Source organism: Staurois parvus, unplaced genomic scaffold (genome assembly GCF_062004578.1).
Source record: "Staurois parvus isolate SC_StPar_1 unplaced genomic scaffold, SC_StPar_1.0 ptg000676l, whole genome shotgun sequence".
Lineage (NCBI taxonomy): Eukaryota > Metazoa > Chordata > Amphibia > Anura > Ranidae > Staurois > Staurois parvus.
In genome coordinates, this window is record NW_028318472.1 from 136,839 (window position 1) to 158,488 (window position 21,650).

The following is a 21,650-nucleotide window of genomic DNA, read 5'->3' on the forward strand; positions in this document are numbered from 1 at the left end:
CCCCCCCCCCCATCCTTTCCTAATCAATTATCATGGCACCCTGCAAGGTTTCAGTCAGACAAAGCTAGCCTCACAGCAGGTTGCTTCTGCGCGTTTGTCTCTTTGGCCTCTCAGTAGCCCTTTCCTAGTAAGGACAAAAAACGTGCATCAAGAAAAGTGTGCCACGGTGGGGCCCATTGATTGGTGGGTGCCCTTAATGGATATGGTTTATTGTGACACCTTTTCACATCTTCCAGAACTGGCTTTCTTTGCTGCTCTTGGCAATCGCATGACGTCTCTGAGCTGCAAAAGTTGCTGTTGCCAGGAGCAGATAGCTATATACGAGGGCTGTGCTGAAAGTAATGCGAAATTGTGCCTAAATTTTTTTTATAAACTTACATAGGTTGTTCTGATCTCACATATTGGTGGAGTCAGTGGCGGACTGATCATTGGAAACTGCACTGCCTGAGGGCCCGGGGTCAGTAAGGGGCCCCATGAGATACCCCTGGTACCTTTTTCATAGGCTTTTTTGAGTTTGGGCAAGGACACAGGGGCCCCATGATCCCCTATTGCCCGGGGGCCCCATGAGTTGTCAGTCCGCCCCTGGGTGGAATAACTCTTCCTCTATAGTAACTTTTCTTCTTTTTCATTGCAGATAAATAATGGATTCCAAGCAGGAGCAACATGCCATCATTGAGTTCTTGATGAAGGAGAGGAGCACGCTGTCCGACATCAACAGAAGAGTGGTGACACCATTGACAACATCGATGTGCACAGCTGGATGAAGAAGATTTAAAAAGAGTGGAAACCAACATTGAAGACAAATCGTGCAGTGAGAAACCATCATGTTGGACATCGTGCACCCCTCCTTCATAAAGAGCTCAATGACAGCACGCTGCTTCTGCTTGGAATCCATTATTTACCTGCAATAAAGAAGAAGAAGAGTTACTCTTCCAACATGTGAAATTTGAATCAATGGTGGAGAAGGATCCAAGGGGGTCAATGGTGAAGAAGGATCTGGGGGGGGGTTCAATGGTGGAGAAGGATCCAGGGGGGTCAACGGTGGAGAAGGATTTGGGGGGGGGGTTCAATGGTGAAGGATCTGGGGGGGTCAATGGTGGAGAAGGATCTGGGGGGGTTCAATGGTGAAGGATCTGGGGGGGTCAATGGTGGAGAAGGATCTGGGGGGGTCAATGGTGGAGAAGGATCTGGGGGATCGGGTAGATCACAAGCTTAATAACGGCATGCAATGCCAAACTGCGGTTTCTAAAGAGAGCAAAGACAGAAATATCATCCCCCCCCCCGGTACAAATCATTAGTAAGACCTCATCTGGAATATGCAGTTCAGTTTTGGGCACCAATTTACAGAAAGAACATTGGGGAACTGGAGAAAGTACAGAGAAGGGCAACCAAACCGATAGGAGGCATGGAGGAGCTCAGCTATGAGGGAAGACTAGAGAAACTGAATTTCTTCTCTCTTGAGAAGAGGAGATTAAGGGGGGATATGATCTCCATGTATAATACATAAGGGGGGATATGATCACCATGTATAATACATAAGGGGGGATATGATCTCCATGTATAATACATAAGGGGGGATATGATCTCCATGTATAATACATAAGGGGGATATGATCTCCATGTATAATACATAAGGGGGGATATGATCTCCATGTATAATACATAAGGGGGGATATGATCTCCATGTATAATACATAAGGGGGGGATATGATCACCATGTATAATACATAAGGGGGGGATATGATCACCATGTATAATACATAAGGGGGGGTATGATCACCATGTATAATACATAAGGGGGATATGATCTCCATGTATAATACATAGGGGGGGATATGATCTTCATGTATAATACATAAGGGGGGATGTGATCTCCATGTATAATACATAAGGGGGGATATGATCTCCATGTATAATACATAAGGGGGATATGATCACCATGTATAATACATAAGGGGGGGTATGATCACCATGTATAATACATAAGGGGGGATGTGATCTCCATGTATAATACATAAGGGGGGATATGATCTCCATGTATAATACATAAGGGGGATATGATCACCATGTATAATACATAAGGGGGGATATGATCTCCATGTATAATACATAAGGGGGGATATGATCTCCATGTATAATACATAAGGGGGATATGATCTCCATGTATAAGCACATCAGTGGTTCATATAGTGAACTCGGTGTAGTTATTCCCCCTGAGGTCATCACAGAGGACAAGGGGGCGCTCTTTACGTCTGGAGGAACAGAGATTTAACCTCCAAACACAGAAAGGTTTCTTCACAGTAAGAGCTGTGAAAATGTGGAATAGACTCCCTCAAGAGTTGGTTGTGGCCAGCTCAGTGGATTGCTGTAGGAAAGTTCTGGATTCTTTCTAGGATACACAGAATATAACTGGATATAACATTTATAGGGAAAGTTGATTCAGGGAATATCCGATTGCCTCTCGGGGGATCAGGAAGGAATTTGCAGGAGCAAATTGGATCGTGCTTTGCTGGGTTTGTTTGCCTTCCTCTGGATCAACTGTGGGTGTAGGATCATAACTTTTTTTTAATGGTTGAACTGGATGGACTTTTGTCTTTTTTCAGCCAGGCTAACTATGTAACTATGAATGACCTATGTAAGTTAATGAAAAGTTTTTTGCACCACTTTTGGTACAGTGCCATGCCCAGAATGTGTCTGTGAGTTCCTCTCTTATCTATGTCTGAATGGTCAAGTATTCACCAGCCCAACAGATCTTCTTAGTTCTAGCCCAGAGGGGACATTCCTCCCCCCCAAACCCAGTTCCCCAAGTAACTCAGAATTCCTAAATAACATGGTTACACTCCTGTACCTTCAGTGGTGAGCATGGTCAATAGCTAACCCAACAATGACCAGATACCATCAGCAGGTTATGTCTCCAAAATGGCCAATGGAGAAGAATGATACCAGTTGATGTAGGGCACCATAATCAAGACAGCTTTTCATTATTACAGGAATGGCCTACTTACATTCGCAGTGCTTCCCGTCTTCTTTCAGCTGGTAGTTGTTCCGGCAGCGGCACTGGTAATGAGCCACGGTGATCTGTACGCAGTCATGTTCACAGCCGCCATTTCCGATGGAGCAGGAGTACACCTCTATGGTAGCAAAATCAAAAGGAGAATAAATATATGGCAGGATGATGCTGGAGATTATTGATCCGCAACCTTATGTTTTCAGATCACAAAACATTACAGAAAATTGTTTTCGTGTTTCAAACTTACCGACTCTAAACGCATGGAAATGCAGTTATAAAATATGCTTTCAATGATCCAAATGCTTGGCTTGGGTTTAGCCATGGTGGCCCGTTAATAGTTGAGGGCATGATCAGGGGTGGACTGACAACTCATGGCTCCCCCGGGCAATAGGGGATCACGGGGCCCCTGTGTCCTCACCCACACTCAAACCACACCCAAAAAAGCCTATGAAAGGTACCAGGGGCATCTCATGGGGGCCCCCTACTGACCCCGGGCCTTCGGGCAGTGCCCAAGTTCCCAAATGGTCAGTTCACCCCTGGGCATGATTGATTGTGACACATCTGACCAGGGGCGGACTGACAACTCATGGGGCCCCCGGGCAATAGGGAATCATGGGGCCCCTGTGTCCTTGCCCAAAGTCAAAAAAGCCTATGAAAAAGGTACCAGGGGCATCTCATGGGGCCCCCTACTGACCCCGGGCCCTCGGGTACTGCCCGAGTTTCCAAATGGTCAGTCCGCCCCTCTTTGGGACCAACAGTGTAGTCAGACCAAAACATTGTATTGTGTGAGGTCCAGGGGTGGACTGACAACTCATGGGGCCCCCGGGCAATAGGGAATCATGGGGCCCTGTGTCCTTGCCCAAACTCAAAAAAAACTAGAAAAAAGGTACCAGGGGCATCTCATGGGGCCCCCTACTGACCCCTGGCCCTCGGTCAGTGCCCGAGTTTCCAAATGGTCAGTCCGCCCCTACATCTGACACATGACATCTTAGAGCCGCAAAAGGAAGATGCTGCTGGGAATCCATGTAACGCCAAACATATGTCAATAACTTCTAGTCCCTATCTGATCAATGTCTGAATTATTATTATATAGGATGTATATGGCGCCAACAGTTTGCGCAGCGCTTTACAAGATTAGGCCCCATGTACACGGGACACTACTGAACGATGACTGCTGGAAAACATCTGTTTAGCCGCGTTTGCATACCACGTTTACGTTTAGAAGCGTTTTTTAAAGATAACCTCAGGAGACCTTCCAAAATGCCCAGAATGCACTGAAAAACAGTAAAAAATTAACTATTTCAGACATTTTGAGAGAACTAGAGAGAGCAGAAGCAGAGAGAGCAGTATGCGTTGAGATTTGCTGTCTTTTTTTTGTTTTGTGGTGTTGCTCATTTCTGTGCAGAAATTATTGCAGCAGGGTCAAACATATTTTCTTTCATACTCCATTTGAGTACCGGGAAAACGCTTTGCATGCATTGTTCATGATGAAAAAAGGCTCTGGACAGCATCTGGAAATGGAAGAGTTAAAAAAAATTTCCAAACGTAAATGCATGTAAACGCGGCTAACTGCGTTTATAAGCGTTTGCGTTTGGAAAAAAATTTTAAGGGCTCATGTACACTGCAGCTGATAAACTCCCGTTTAGGAGCCATTCAGCATTTTTTTTTCAGCAGCCCCTGAACTCTCCCCTAATGTTCTCCTATGTGTCCGTGTACACATCTTCGTTTACAGTCCTTTACAGGCATTTGAGTTTACAGTTCGTTCTTGAACGCACCAAACCTGCGTTCAGCAGTCGATTTTATCAGCGTTTCAAACGAAAAAAACGCGGCTAAACACGGCAAATCGTGTTTATAAGCGGTTTAATTTTTTTTTAAGTCTTCCAATTCCCGATGCTGTCCAGAGCCTTTTATTCATCCTGAAAAATGCATGCAAAGTGTTTTCAAGGTGCTCAGATGGACAAAACACTGAACACAGGATGTTCCTACCAAGCTGGTCACACATTGTAATGACCAATTTACACCTCAGACCTCTCTGACCCTTGGAAACAAAAGATATGTTAATGACCATTCACACCTCAGACCTCTCCCACCATTAGAAACAAAAGATATGTTAATGACCATTCACACCTCAGACCTCTCCCACCCTTGGAAACAAAAGATATGTTAATAACCAATTCACACCTCAGACCTCTCCCACCCTTGGAAACAAAAGATATGTTAATGACCATTCACACCTCAAATTCCTCCTGAAGACCTTAATGACTTCCTCCACCAGACACCTTTCCCACCCTTGGAAACCAAAGATATGTTAATGAGCAGCTCACACCTAAGCTAATCTCCACACATACTGCTGTCTCTGCTTCTACTCTCTGTATTTCTCTGAAACAGTCTGAAATAGTTAATAATTTACCACGTTTCAGTGCATTCTGGGCATTTGGGAGGTTCTCCTGTGCTTATCTTTAAAAAATCTTTAAAAAACGCTTCAAACGCATAAATAAGATGACCTAGCAAAGGGAGTTGTTTGGAGAATGGTAGGTTTGTGCCAGGTGGGGCCACACGGCGCTCATTGCTGGAACAGGGAGGACGTGAAGCAAGTTACCAGGTCAGCTGTAATTAAAGGGGAGGGTGAATTAAATTTTTTAAAAAAAGTATTAAAAGTGAATGTAAAGGGATTTCCTACATATTTTCTTCAGTTATTTTAGATAAGACTTATAATATCTCCTAGATTGTAAGCTCCAAGGATCAGGCCCTCGTTTCCCTCTTGTATTGAAATGTATTGTTGCTGTATTGTCTCCCGTTATATTGTAAAGTGCTGAGCAAACTGTTGGTGCTATAAATCCTGTATAGTAATAATAATAATACAATTAAATAAAAATAAAAAAATAAAAAATTAAAAGCTCCTGACAGGTAACTATATAATTTTGCAAATTATGATGCAGTCCTCCATCCAGCCAGCAGGTAGAGCCATTTTCTTTTACCAAGCATTGTATTGCTTTCACTAATACTGAAAGAAGTTTCCAAAACTGAATGAGACATCAGAACACAAGCTCTTCCCTTCTCAAAAGGCTCGCACCAAGGTTTCAATTGGACAAAGGGAGCTGCAAAGCAAGCAGCTTCCTGTCTCTTTAGGTAAGCCACAGTGCTCTAGCTATCCTTTGGTAAATATTGAATATTTGCAAAACAAAGATAAACAAAAACAGATATTTCCCGCTTCCGCAGAAATACTGCTACAGGGCGGCAAGCGTGCACAAAATCATGTATATATATATGTGTATATATATGTGTGATTTTGCAGTTCCGGGTAGGAGGCACGCGTGCTCCCTACCCACGCCGCCATTTGCAGCCTTGGCTGTCAATCACCAGGTCCCAGCTGGTGATTTCTTGCCGGCACCCAGTGATCGCCGAGTATCTCCGACGGGGGAGAGACCTGTGTATAAACAATACAGATCTCTCCCCTGTCAGCTCATGCACACTGCTTTGTATGGCTCTGCATAGCACAGGCATACAAAGCAGTGTGCTTACAGTGGAACGCACAGACGCAGCACAGAGTTAACCCTTTGATCGCCCCAGATGTTAACCCCTTCCTGCCCAGTGTCATTAGTACAGTGTCGTGCTTTTTATTAGCGCTGATCACTGTACTGGTGTCAGTGGGGATATCATTAACACCAAGTCAGTTCCCTCCCCAGTGTTAGAAATATCCGCCGCAGTCCCGCTATAAGTCACTGATCGCCGCCATTACTAGTATAAAAAAAAATTCCAGTATCTATACCGCCATTTGTAGATGCTATAACCAATTAATTTACACGTATTGGGATTTTTTTTTTTAGCAAAGACATGGAGCAGAATAGATTTTGGCCTAAATTTATGATGAAATTAGATTTTTTAAAATTTTTTTACTGGACATGTTTAATAACAAAAAGTCAAAAATATTGTTTTTTCTAAAAATTGTCTGTCTTTTTTTGTTTATAGCACAAAAAATTAGAAAACCGCACAGATGATCAAATATCACCGAAAGAAAGCGCAATTTGTGGGGAAAAAAAAAGGACGTACATTTCATTTGGGTGCAGCGTTGCACGACCGCAAAATTGTCAGTTAAAGTAACATAGCGCCGTAGCGCCAAAAAATGGCCTGGTCAGGAAGGGGGGGAATCCTCTGGAGGGCGAGGGGTTAAACGCAATTTAGGAACTGATCAACCTAAAAAATAAAAATAAAAAAGACGGAAATCATTCAAATTTACGTACTTTTAAATGAACACCCCGGTCACATCAAACCCGACTTGGAAATCGTGCGACTTACAGCGAAGTCGCACGATTTCAAAGTCGGGGGGATGCCGATTTCAGGTGCGGTTTGCAAGACATCTGATACAGATGTCTACGCAAAAATCGCACCAAAAGTAGCGCATGTACTACTTCAGAAATCGGTGCGGCTCCGGCCAAGTTGGAACCGCACCGATATGACCGCTGTCATTGCGGACAGTAGGGTGCGACTTGGCATGCGATTTGCAAGTTGCATGGCATGCAAATCGCATGCCAATTCGCATTGAGTGTGACCGGGGACTTCATCAGATTTATTCAATTCCATCCACACACGAAAATCTTGTTCCACGCAGAGGTCACTACACACGAATGTAATGGACTGGAAAGCAATGCAAACTGGCTTGAAAAAAAAAAAAAAAAGGACAATGGCGGCACACGCCGCAGGAAAAACGTGACGCAATCTAGACTCACTTTCAAATCTCCGGTGAACAGATCGCGGGGTTTTCTTATCTCCTGTACAGACAGGCATTTGTTTGGATGCCGCAGACGTCTGTGCCAGCGAGGGTTCAGCTAATATTGTTGTTATGATTGCGAATGTTTTACCGATTACCACAAATCCAAGGCGGGCTCGAGAAGCGCCGAATTGTCGCACAGCCATACCAGCTAGATTCTCTCAATGAATAATTCGATGTAAACCCAAACCTGCCAATCAAGGAAATGCCCGGGGATGATCATGGAAGGACATGGGACAATTCCACTTCCAATAGAGAACTGATACAACTTACACCGATCAGCCACAACATTATGACCACCTGCTTAACCCCTTCACGCCTGAGGGTAAAACAAATCTAAATGCCTAAGCACAATTCTGCACCGTTGACATGTGATAGTAAAACCGTCCGTATCATCACAACTACTTTGCACATCCAGGTAGATTATACCTTGATTTTTTCAGGACAAATTGGGCTTTCATTTGGTGGTAAATGGTAATGGATATCTCCTGATTTTTTTTTTATTATCAAAGGAAAACTGGCCTAAAATAGTAAAAAAAATCCTTTTTTTTTTATTTAGCTGTGTGTTTCTTGTTATGACCATAACCTACCACCAAAGAGCAACCCAAAATAAATTCTCCAGCTCTTGACGATCGCAGCGATACCATATATGTGTATGTTATTTGTTGTTTGTACCCGGAGTACAGCCCAGAAACAATAGTGCGCATTTTGTTTTTGTCTTTTTTTTTTTTTTACCTAAAACACACTGACACTAACTGACACTGACATTAACACTAACTGACACTGATACCAATTTTTTTTAAAATCCTGACCTTTGACCTTGACCTAAACACTAACCCTGGCACTGAACTAGATCAAACCTTGATCTAGGTATTTTTTTTTATTTTTTCTTTTATTTTTTTAATATTTATTTATTTATCTTTTTTTTTTTTTACAAACTTTTTTTTTCTTCTCTCTGAGAGGAGTTCGAGAGATACAATGTATCTCTCTTCTCCATTCATAGAGAGAGAGAGAGAAAAAACAAGTTGGCCGGGCTACACAGTGACTGATCACTGTGATAGCCAATCAGAGGCTATCACAGCGATCATGTGACCCGGGACCGGGAGTCCCGGGTCCCGATCGTTAGAACGGGACCCGGTGCTCTCAGTGACACCGCGGTCTCGGTGCTGGGAGCGCGCTGAGGGGCGCGCTCCCAACACAAAGACAGGTACACAAATATGCGGCCCCACGGAAAAAAGCCCAGGTCCGTGAGGCTGCATATTTGTGTTACGTCGGCGTCAAGGGGTTAATATTGAAAACGGCTTTGGGGTCGCAGCAATGTGAACCGACCCCCATGGAACAGAAATATATTTCCAATACAGTTAGAAAAAAAAATGATATATGTGACATAATGGTGTGAACCTCCTGTGCTAATAATCCTGGATAAGTGACTTACCAAGAGAAGCTGCTAACATTAAATCATATACCGATGATCCGTAGATATAAATAAAGAAATACGAATGTAGCGCTACTCATGAAAATAAATAAAATACAAATGTGGAAGTAAAAAAACTGCAAAATAAAAAAAAAAACATAAGTAGAATAAACTAAGGATGCTCACTGTGTGCCACAGTATAAATGTAAAATCTGTGAAATAATCAAGTGACACAATGTAATACCACAAGTATAAGAAGTGATAGTGAATGATAGTCAAAATATAAATGTATACATGTGTATCGATCACTGCAAATTCAAATAGAAAGCATAAACATGCAAAAACGTAATATACATAAATACAATAGATATCTACAGTGCCACCAAAAAACATGTACCCCCTGAAAGGTACAATATCACAATCCGTGCAATACAAATATATAGAACAACCAAAATATACAGTGTACAATATACGTGCAACAACACACATATAAGATCAAACTACAACGTCTGATCAGAGCTCAGATAGTCCAATAAGATGTGGATAATAACACTTTATCTCATACAAACTCTGGCTGTGGAGGCTGCCCTCAGCACAGCTCCTACACAGCATACTAGGGACGACATCAGACTCACGGGGACTCAATGGGACTTGGGCTGTGGAGTCTGGCCTCAGCACAGCTCCCACCCAGCTTTCTAGGGACATCGGGCTCACTGGGACTCAATGGGTCTTGGGCTGTGGAGTCTGGTCTCAACACAGCGTACTAGGGATGACATCAGACTCACGGGGACTCAACCGGACTTGGGCTGTGGAGTCTGGCCTCAACTCAGCGTACTAGGGATGACATCAGACTCACAGAGACTCAACCGGACTTGGGCTGTGGAGTCTGGCCTCAACACAGCGTACTAGAGATGACATCAGACTCACGGGGACTTTAGCTGTGGAGTCTGGCCTCAGCGCAGCTCCCACCCAGCTTTCTAGGGACATCGGGCTCACAGGGACTCAGCAGGTAGCGATGGCTCAAGCACTCAGGGGCATCACAGGTAGCTATACTTTGGGCACGCCATGGGGCAGTTCAAGTAAGGGTAGTCTGTGCGCACAATAGGGACAGTTTATGACACGGGTAGTCTGTGCACACAATAGGGACAGTTCATGACACGGGTAGTCTGTGCGCACAATAGGGACAGTTCATGACACGGGTGGTCTGTGTGCACAACGGGGACAGTTCATGATACGGGTGGCCTGTGTGCACAATAGGGACAGTTCATGCCACAGGTGGTCTGTGTGCACAATAGGGACAGTTCAGGACACGGGTGGTCTGTGTGCACAATAAGGGCAGTTCATGGCTTCTAGGGACACTCACGAGAGGCGTCTTGCAGACGCTAAGCAGCAGGCGGCTTCCAGGGAGGTAGGCAGGAGGAGGAACGCCTCCAGAGTCGCAAAGAGAAGACAAAGATATGACTTTGCAATTTTTAACATGGCAGTCTATGGCACTCATGTCACACCAAAGACGCAGAAAAGCAGCGCAGGAACTCATTTTTTTCATCGCTACGACTCGAATCTCTGCAATTACCGTATTTTTTGCTCCATAAGATGCACTTTTTTCCCCCAAAAAAGGGGGGAAAATGTCAGTGCAGTCTCTGGTCATCTCCTGTACTATGTCCGCAGTCTCTTGTCATCTCCTGTACTGTGTCCGCAGTCTCTGGTCATCTCCTGTACTGTGTCCGCAGTCCCTGGTCATCTCCTGTACTGTGTCCGCAGTCTCTGGTCATCTCCTGTACTATGTCCGCAGTCTCTGGTCATCTCCTGTACTGTCCACAGTCTCTGGTCATCTCCTGTACTATGTCCGCAGTCTCTGGTCATCTCCTGTACTGTCCACAGTCTCTGATCATCCCTGTACTGTCCGCAGTCTCTGGTCATCTCCTGTGCTATGTCCGCAGTCTCTGATCATCTCCAGTACCGTGTCCGCAGTCTTTGGTCATCTCCTGTAGTATGTCCGCAGTCTTTGGTCATCTCCTGTACTGTGTCCGCAGTCTCTGGTCATCTCCTGTACTGTGTCCGCAGTCTCTGGTCATCTCCTGTACTGTCCGCAGTCTCTGGTCATCTCCTGTACTATGTCCGCAGTCTCTGGTCATCTCCTGTACTGTGTCCGCAGTCTCTGGTCATCTCCTGTACTATGTCAGCAGTCTCTGGTCATCTCCTGTACTATGTCCGCAGTCTCTGGTCATCTCCTGTACTGTCCGCAGTCTCTGGTCATCTCCTGTACTATGTCCGCAGTCTCTGGTCATCTCCTGTACTGTGTCTGCAGTCTCTGGTCATCTCCTGTACTATGTCCGCAGTCTCTGGTCATCTCCTGTACTGTCCGCAGTCTCTGGTCATCTCCTGTACTATGTCCGCAGTCTCTGGTCATCTCCTGTACTGTGTCCGCAGTCTCTGGTCATCTCCTGTACTATGTCAGCAGTCTCTGGTCATCTCCTGTACTATGTCCGCAGTCTCTGGTCATCTCCTGTACTGTCCGCAGTCTCTGGTCATCTCCTGTACTATGTCCGCAGTCTCTGGTCATCTCCTGTACTGTCCACAGTCTCTGATCATCTCTTGTACTGTCCGCAGTCTCTGGTCATCTCCTGTACTGTGTCCGCAGTCTCTGGTCATCTCCTGTACTATGTCCGCAGTCTCTGGTCATCTCCTGTACTATGTCCGCAGTCTCTGGTCATCTCCTGTACTGTGTCCGCAGTCTCTGGTCATCCCTGTACTATGTCTGCAGTCTCTGGTCATCCCCTGTACTGTGTCCGCAGTCTCTGGTCATCTCCCGTACTGTGTCTGCAGTCTCTGGTCATCTCCCGTACTGTGTCCGCAGTCTCTGGTCATCTCCCGTACTGTGTCCGCAGTCTCTGGTCATCTCCCGTACTGTGTCCGCAGTCTCTGGTCATCTCCTGTACTGTGTCCGCAGTCTCTGGTCATCTCCTGTACTGTGTCCGCAGTCTCTGGTCATCTCCTGTACTGTGTCCGCAGTCTCTGGTCATCACACGAATGCGTTTTTACTTATCTTGCAACTTTCAGTGTCGCAAGTCCCACAAGCAGTCGCAGCCAGGGCTATAGGCGCTGGGAACGGCGTTGGACAATGCAGCCCGTGTTCATGCGCCGCCTGCGATATTGATAACATTTTTAATAATCACCTTCGGCCAATCACATTCAAGTACATAGCTAAAAAAAAAAAAAAGCATAAAGCGACCCCTCCTGCAAAGCTTCGTGTTTATGGTGGAGGATTTCTAATTGTTGTCAGAATATTCCAACCACAAGCCTACCAGAGAAGAACACAAAATCGCAACCCACAACCGCGCTAAACCGTGAAAGGTTGGCGATCGCGTCCGATCGTTCCACAACCAATAAACACGCGGCGTTCCAGTCTAGAGCGGCTGATGGGAAGCAGGAACTTATTCTGGGCAAAGCGCGTTCTGGATGAAATCCATTCCCCCTGGACCGGCGCCGCGTCCCGCTTGTTTACCCAATCTATATACCTCTTCTATCGCAGGGGCCAACAAAGCCCGCCTGCAGGCGATTTATTGGAGGAAACCGGAGTTCTTCGCGATTGTTTATTTTACAGTAAAAAAAATTATTTGGAGAGCTTCTCAAATTGTGCCGAAACAGCGAAGGTTTCCTGGGGACACAGCAGTTACAGTGAACCTCACATCAGACATGCAGGATATTAGACGGGCAGCACAGTGGATACGTGGTCAGCACTTCCGCCTGGCAGTACTCGGGTCGTTGGTTCGAATCCCAACCATGGCACCACCTGCCTGGAGTTTGCATGTTCTGCCTGTGTGGGTTTCCTCCAGATACTCCGGTTTCCTCTCACACTCCAAAGACATGCTGGTAGTTTAATTGGCTCCTGTCTAAATTGTCCCTAGTATGTGTATGTATGAATGTGAGTTAGGGACCTTAGATTGGACGCCCCTTGAGGGTTAGGGACCTTAGATTGTACGCCCCTTGAGGGTTAGGGACCTTAGATTGTACGCCCCTTGAGGGTTAGGGACCTTAGATTGTACGCTCCTTGAGGGTTAGGGACCTTAGATTGTACGCCCCTTGAGGGTTAGGGACCTTAGATTGTACGCCCCTTGAGGGTTAGGGACCTTAGATTGTACGCCCCTTGAGGGTTAGGGACCTTAGATTGTACGCCCCTTGAGGGTTAGGGACCTTAGATTGTACGCCCCTTGAGGGTTAGGGACCTTAGATTGTACACCCCTTGAGGGTTAGGGACCTTAGATTGTACGCCCCTTGAGGGTTAGGGACCTTAGATTGTACGCCCCTTGAGGGTTAGGGACTGATGTGAATGTACAATATATATGTAAAGTGCGGCGTAAATTGATGGCGCTATATAAGTACCTGAAATAAGTAAATAAAATATACTCCTAGATGTTCCATCCCTCCCCAACCACGGCACTACCTGCCTAGAGTTTGCATGTTCTCCCTGTGCCTGCATGAGTTTTCTCTGGGTACTCCGGTTTCCTCCCACACTTCAAAGACATGCTGGTAGGTAAATTGGTAAATCGGGTTAGGGACTGATGTGAATGTACAATATATATGTAAAGCGTGATGCAAATTGACGGCGCTATATAAGTACCTGAAATAAATAAAATACACTCCTAAAAACTCCATCTCCCCCCCACAGTCCCAAATGTTCCATCTGTCTCTATGTTTTACCCCCCCACAGTCCTAGATTTTTCATCCCCCCTACATTCCTACATGTTCCATACCCCACAGTCCTAGACACTCCACCCCACACAGTCCCAGACAGGGGCGGACTGACAACTCATGGGGCCCCTGGGCAATAGGGGATCATGGGGCCCCAGGGGCGGACTGACAACTCATGGGGCCCCCGGGCAATAGGGGATTATGGGGCTCCTGTGTCCTTGCCCAAACTCAAAAAAGCCTATGAAAAAGGTACCAGGGGCATCTCATGGGGCCCCCTACTGACCCCGGGCACTCAAGCAGTGCCTGAGTTTTCAAATGGTCAGTCCGCCCCTGGTCCCAGATGTTCCATCCCCAAAAGTCCCAGATGTTCCATCCCCCCACAGTCCTAGATGTTCCATCCCCGTCCCCCCTACAGTCCCAGATGTTCCACCCCCCCACCACAGAACCACCTGCCTGGAGTTTGCATGTTCTCCCTGTGACTGCGTCGGTTTCCTCTGGGTACTCCAGTCTCCTCCCACACTCCAAAGACATGCTGGTAGGTTAATTGGCTCCTGTCTAAATTGTCCCTAGTATGTGTATGCATGAATGTGAGTTAGGGACCTTAGATCGTACGCTCCTTGAGGGTTAGGGACCTTAGATTGTACACCCCTTGAGGGTTAGGGACCTTAGATTGTACACCCTTTGAGGGTTAGGGACCTTAGATTGTACACCCCTTGAGGGTTAGGAACCTTAGATTGTACGCCCCTTGAGGGTTAGGGACCTTAGAATGTACGCCCCTTGAGGGTTAGGGACCTTAGATTGTACGCCCCTTGAGGGTTAGGGACCTTAGATTGTACACCCCTTGAGGGTTAGGGACCTTAGATTGTACACCCCTTGAGGGTTAGGGACCTTAGATTGTACCCCCCTTGAGGGTTAGGGACCTTAGATTGTACGCCCCTTGAGGGTTAGGGACCTTAGATTGTACACCCCTTGAGGGTTAGGGACCTTAGATTGTATGCCCCTTGAGGGTTAGGGACCTTAGAATGTACGCCCCTTGAGGGTTAGGGACCTTAGATTGTACGCCCCTTGAGGGTTAGGGACCTTAGATTGTACCCCCCTTGAGGGTTAGGGACCTTAGATTGTACGCCCCTTGAGGGTTAGGGACCTTAGATTGTACACCCCTTGAGGGTTAGGGACTGATGTGAATGTACAATATATATGTAAAGTGCTGCGTAAATTGATGGCGCTATATAAGTACCTGAAATAAATAAATAAAATACAGGCCCAGACAGGGGCAGACTGACAACTCATGGGGCCCCCGGGCAATAGGGGATCATGGGGCCCCTGTGTCCTTGCCAAAACTTAAAAAAACCTATGAAAGGTACCAGGGGCATCTCATGGGGCCCCCTACTGACCCCGGGCCCTCGGACAGTGCCCGAGTTTCCAAATGGTCAGTCCGCCCCTGGACTCCCAGATGTTCCATTCCCCCCCCCCCCCATAGTCCCAGATGTTCCAGACTCCCCTACAGTCCCAGATGTTCCATTCCCCCCCAACCACAACACCACCTGCCTGGAGTTTGCATGTTCTCCCTGTGCCTGTGTGGGTTTCCTCCGGGTACTCCAGTTTTTTCCCACACTCCAAAGACATGCTGTTAGGTGAATTGGCTCTAGTATGTGTATGTATGAATGTAAGTTAGGGACCTTAGATTGTACACTCCTCAGGGGCGGGGACTGATGGGAATGTACAATATATATAAATTGATGGCACTACGTATATATGAAGTCCAGCAGCAACAAAAAGAATCCACTTTAACAAAAGGCATTTGGCCGGATTTTTTTTTTCTTTAATTGTTGGCTGAATAAAAATGCAAAACACAGAATGCTGCAAAAACGCACTGCTGTGCATTTCAGCAGTTTCTCCATTGAACTCCGTTGCTTTTTGCTTTAAAAAAAAGTCCCCGACCCTTTCCAAAAACGCAGCAGCTCAAAGAAAGCCTAGATGTGAACGTGTCCGATAGGAAACCATATTAAATGGACCGTAGTGCGTTTCTGTGAAAAAAACCACACTGGTGTGAACAGAGCCTCAGAGAGGACACAGTCATGTAAATCCTGGTGCCTGTGCAGTTCTTGGCTGTATTCACAAATGTCTGACACAGATCAGCCCCTGCTGCAGCCTCTCACCTTGTGACTTGCTGCAAGGTTACAGCGTTGCAGTCTGATCACTGGGGGGAAGGGAGACTCGGGAGAGGTTTCCCCCTGCCTGCAGCAAACTGATAGCATCATTGTAGCTTAGGCAACATACCTGGACTGGAGCTGAAGGTTGGCTCAAGGGTACAACCAAGACCAGGGGCGGACTAACCATTTGGAAACTTGGGCGCTGCCCGAGGGCCGGGGTCAGTAGGGGGCCCCATGAGATGCCCCTGGTACCTTTTTCATAGGCTTTTTCATAGGCTTTTTTGAGTTTGGGCTCAGATTCTTCAGATCACAGTTTCTCATGCACATCATAGTTCCCCCCCTACCCCCATTCCCCCACTTTTACATCACACACCGCCCCATCACAGACCGCCCAATCAGAGAACCCCTACCGCCATCACAGACCCCCCCATCACAGACTGCCCCATCATAGAACCCCTACCCCCATCACAGACTGTCCAATCAAAGACCCCCGCCAAATCACAGACCCCTCTCACCACAGACCCCCCCCCATCACTGACAGCTCCATCACAGACTGTCCAATCAAAGACCCACAAAATCACAGACCCCCCTCATCACAGACCCTCTAGCCCCATCACAGACCCCCCCCCCCATCACCGACTGCTCCATCACAGACTGTCCAATCAAAGACCCCCCAAATCACAGACCCCTCTCATCACAGACCGTCCCATCACAGACCCCCTAGCCCCATCAAAGACCCCCATCACAAACCCTCCTATCACAGACCCCCCCATCACAGACTGCTCCATCACAGACTGTCCAATCAAAGACCCCCCATCATAGACTGCCGCATCATAGACCCCCTACCCCCATCACAGACCCCCCCATCACCGACTGCTCCATCATAGAACCCTACCGCCATCACAGACCCCCCCATCACAGACTGCCCCATCATAGAACCCCTACCCCCATCACAGACTGTCCAATCACAGACCCCCCCATCACAGACCCCCCCATCACAGACTGTCCAATCAAAGACCCCCCCATCATAGACTGCCGCATCACAGACCCCCTACCCCCATCACAGACCCCCCCATCACCGACTGCTCCATCATAGAACCCTACCGCCATCACAGACCCCCCCATCACAGACTGTCCAATCACAGACCCCCCCATCACAGACTGCCCCATCATAGAACCCCTACCCCCATCACAGACCTCCCCCATCACAGACTGTTCAATCACAGACCCCCCCATCACAGACCCCCCCCATCACAGACTGTCCAATCAAAGACCCCCCCATCATAGACTGCCGCATCACAGACCCCCCATCACCGACTGCTCCATCACAAACTGTCCAATCAAAGACCCCCCCATCACAGACCCCTCTCATCACAAACCCCCTATCACAGATGCCCTCATCATAGGCCCTTCTCATCACAGACCCCCCCCAATCACAGACACCCCATCAAAGACCCCCCTCATCACAGATCACCCCATCACAGTCCTCACTGCATATTACAGATTCCTTTTCCTTTCATAACATTGCAGAACACAATCACCAGCAACCAATCACTCGCTTCCTAACATGAAAAGTCCCGCCCTATGTCCAGACCTAGGACAGTGTGGGGAGGGGCCCAAAGGGGGGGTGCTGCAATGTTATGGAAGAGACAAACCTGCTGCACCTCAGATGTGCCCTTCCTTGAGGATAATAGCGGACGGCGGGGGAGCCGACGGCGGGGAGAGGACATTCAGGCAACTATTTGGTAAGGCTGCGGTCTGGAAAGGAATGTCTCTGGGTTCAGATCCGGACCGCGGTCCACCATTTAGTAACGCCTGTACTATGGTATCTCAGACCCCTAGCTCATCTCCCAACCGTTCTGCAGTAAAACTTTAAAAAAGACTAAAAGTGCCTGGGGCCCAATTTCCTTTTCCCAATCCCCCCCCCAATCTAGCCATGGACTCAGCCCTGGGGTGTAATGCTAGCCCGGCCCTGACTCTGGAGGTGCTATTCTGCCTATCAGAGGGGTGCTACACAAGAATAAAAGAGTTTCAACATAAAACCTCCTGCGTTTACAATGCAATAAAAGCAACAATTAAAACATTCCATCCAATGAAAAATTAAAGTGCTGCCTTTTAGAGCCTTCAAAAAAAAAAGAAAGCTACACAGCACCAAGCCACCCAGGTACGAAGCCCAAGTCACATCATCGACTTTACTTACAAAGCGGACTTGTGCATTCAGCTGCATTACAAATACAGCCGTACTGTTGCAAGAAAAAGTATGTGAACCCCTTGGGATTACGTGGAGTTTTGCATGAATTGGGCATAAAATGTGCTCTGAACGTCATCTAAGTCACAACAATAGAAGAACACAGTCTGCTGAACATAATACTACACAAACATTAGATGTTGCCATGGTTTAATTGCACATAACATGTAAACATTCACAGTGCAGGGAGGAAAAAGTATGTGAGGCCCTAGCTTAATGACTTCTCCCAGAGCTAATTGGAGCCAGGAGTGAGCCAACCTTGACTCCAATCAGTGTGATGATATTGGATGTGTTTCTGACAGCTGTCCTGCCCTTAAAGAACACACACCTGTTTTGGGTTTACTGGTTTCAAGAAGCACTGTCTGATGTGAACCATGCCTCCCAGAAAAGAGCTCTCAGAAGACCTACGATCAAGGATTGTTGACTTGCATGAAGCTGGAAAGGGTTACAAAAGTATCTCCTTGAGCCTTGATGTTCATGTGTCCACGGTAAGACAGACTGTCTACAAATGGAGAAAGTTTAGCACTGTTGCTACTCTCCCTAGGCGTGGTCGTCCTGTAAAAATGACTGCAAGAGCACAGCGCAGAATGCTGCATGAGGTAAAGAAGAATCCCAGAGTGTCAGCTAAAGACCTACAGAAATCTCTGGCACATGCTAACATTTTTGTTGACACATCTACAATAAGGAAAACATTAAACAAGAATGGAGTACATGGGAGGACACCACGGAGGAAGCCATTGCTGTCCAAAAAGAATATTGCAGCACGTTTGAAGTTTGCAAAAGAGCACCTGGATGTTCCACAGCACTACTGGCAAAATATACTGTGGACAGATGAAACCAAGATTGAGTTGTTTGGGAAGAACACACAACACTATGTGTGGAGAAAAAAAGGCCCAGCACACCAACATCAAAACCTCATCCCCACTGTGAAACATGGCGGAGGGAGCATCATGGTTTGGGGCTGCTTTGCTGCCTCAGGGCTGGACGGATTGTTGTCATTGATGGGAAAATGAATTCCACAGTTTATCAAGACATTTTGCAGGAAAACGTACGACCATCTGTCCGCCAACTGAAGCTCCGCAGAGGATGGGAACAGGACAATGACCCAAAGCATACAAGTAATTCAACAAAACAATGGCTGCAACAGCACAGAATACGCCTTCTGGAGTGGCCCAGTCAGAGTCCTGACCTCAACCCCATTGAAATGCTGTGGCATGACCTTAAGAGAGCAATTCACACCAGACATCCCAAGAATATTGCTACACTGAAACAGTTTTGTGAAGAGGAGTGGTCCAAAATGACTCCAGATCGTTGTGCAGGTCTGATCTGCAACTACAGGAAACGTTTGGTTGAGGTTATTGCTGCCAAAGGAGGGTCAACCAGTTATTAAGTCCAAAGGTTCACATACTTTTTCCTCCCTGCACTGTGAATGTTTACATGTTATGTACAATTAAACCATGGCAACATCTAATGTTTGTGTAGTATTATGTTCAGCAGACTGTGTTCTTCTATTGTTGTGACTTAGATGACGTTCAGAGCACATTTTATGCCCAATTCATGCAAAACTCCACGTAATCCCAAGGGGTTCACATACTTTTTCTTGCAACTGTACCTCGGTTTACGAATATAATGCGTTCTCCAGGATGCTCCGTACTGCGAAAAATGTGTAAACCAAAACGCGGCCTCCCATAGGAATGCATTGAAAACCAATTAATCCGTTCCGGAGGTCAGTAAAAAGTCTTATCTGTTTCAGACTCTTTATAAAGTGCACTTTAAAGGCATAAATACTGTACAGGGACATGATTAAAAATTTCCAGAATGGCTCCAAAACTCGATTCAAAAACCACTTCAACACCTCCACACTCGACGCCATGTGCTACCCACAGACTCCAGCACGCACGGGGCCGGCGCTATAAACCTCCCAGGCGTAATTCATCCTAGGGAAATTTGCTTCGTATTGCGAAAAAAAATCGCAAATGCATTGAAAACCAATTAATCCGTTCCGGAGGTCAGAAAAAAGTAAAAACAAAAGTCTTTTTGTTCAAAACTCTTTATAAAGTGCACTTTAAAGGCACGGGGCCGGCGCTATAAACCTCCCAGATGCAATGCGAAAAAAAATTTGTAAACCGAGGCATTATTTTCAATGGAATTTCATTCATAAACCGAAACGCTATTTCCAATAGGAATGCAATGAAACCCAATTAATCCGTTCCGGAGGTCAGAAAAAAGTTTTAAAAAAGTCTTTTATCTGTTCAAAACTCTTTATAAAGTGCACTTTAAAGGCATAAATACTGTACAGGGACATGATTAAAAATTATTTCGTAAATGCATTGAAAACCAATTAATCCGTTCTGGAGGTCGGAAAAAAAAAAGTCTTTTATCTGTTCAAAACTCTTTATAAAGTGCACTTTAAAGGCATAAATACTGTACAGGGACATGATTAAAATTTTCCAGAATGGCTCCAAAACTCGATTCAAAAACCACTTCAACACCTCCACACTCGACACCACGTGCTACCCACAGACTCCAGCCTGCACGGGGCCGGCGCTATAAACTTCCCAGACGCAATGCGAAAAAAAATGTGTAAACCAAGGTATTAATTTCACTGGATTTTCATTCGTAAACCGAAACGTTTTTTCCCATAGGAATGCATTGAAACCCAATTAATCCGTTCCGGAGGCCAGAAATTTTTTTTTAAAAAGTCTTTTATCTGTTCAAAACTTTTTATAAAGTGCACTTTAAAGCCATAAATACTGTACAGGGACATGATTAAAATTTTCCAGAATGGCTCCAAAACTCGATTCAAAAACCACTTCAACACCTCCACACTCGACGCCACGTGCTACCCACAGACTCCAGCCTGCACGGGGCTGGCGCTATAAACCTCTCAGATGCGATGCAAAAAAAATGTGTAAACCGAGGCATTATTTTCAATGGATTTTCATTTGTAAACCGAAAATGACGTTAACCGAGGCGTTCGTAAACCGAGGTACGCCTGTATCAGAAAGTGTCCCAAGGGGTAGGGTTCCATTTAAATTGCTTATCTGCCCCTTGCCATGCACAGTAGTAATTGGACGACAAAAAAAGCGATTGGATGGACACAAGCTAAATTCCAGCTCAGCCTTTTCCAATGATGTTGTCATGCCTTGTACTAATGCGATTTGTGGCTGCGGGAGTATCCAATATCTGGAACAAAGGGCCTACAAGCTGCAGCTGCTCGCTCTGTTCGGTCATCTGTTTCGGAGTCACTTGGCGTTGGATGAAGTTAACAAAAAAAACAAAAACCAGTATTAATCATCTCTTATAAATGTTGTGGCCAGAACTTCATATTATATCTGGAATCAGATCCTGCCAAGGATACGTTC

At 46.2% G+C, this 21,650-nt stretch overlaps 1 protein-coding gene across 2 annotated transcripts in view; it reads right to left on the bottom strand.

Moving 5' to 3' along the window:
* MEGF6 (multiple EGF like domains 6) overlaps positions 1 to 21,650 on the bottom strand; it is a 529,814-nt gene that overhangs the window by 124,597 nt on the left and 383,567 nt on the right. For both annotated transcript variants that reach the window (XM_089652234.1, XM_089652235.1), the window contains one exon: positions 3,006 to 3,131. In XM_089652234.1, the coding sequence (XP_089508360.1) occupies positions 3,006 to 3,131 (126 nt within the window). The remainder of the gene's footprint in view (positions 1 to 3,005; positions 3,132 to 21,650) is intronic.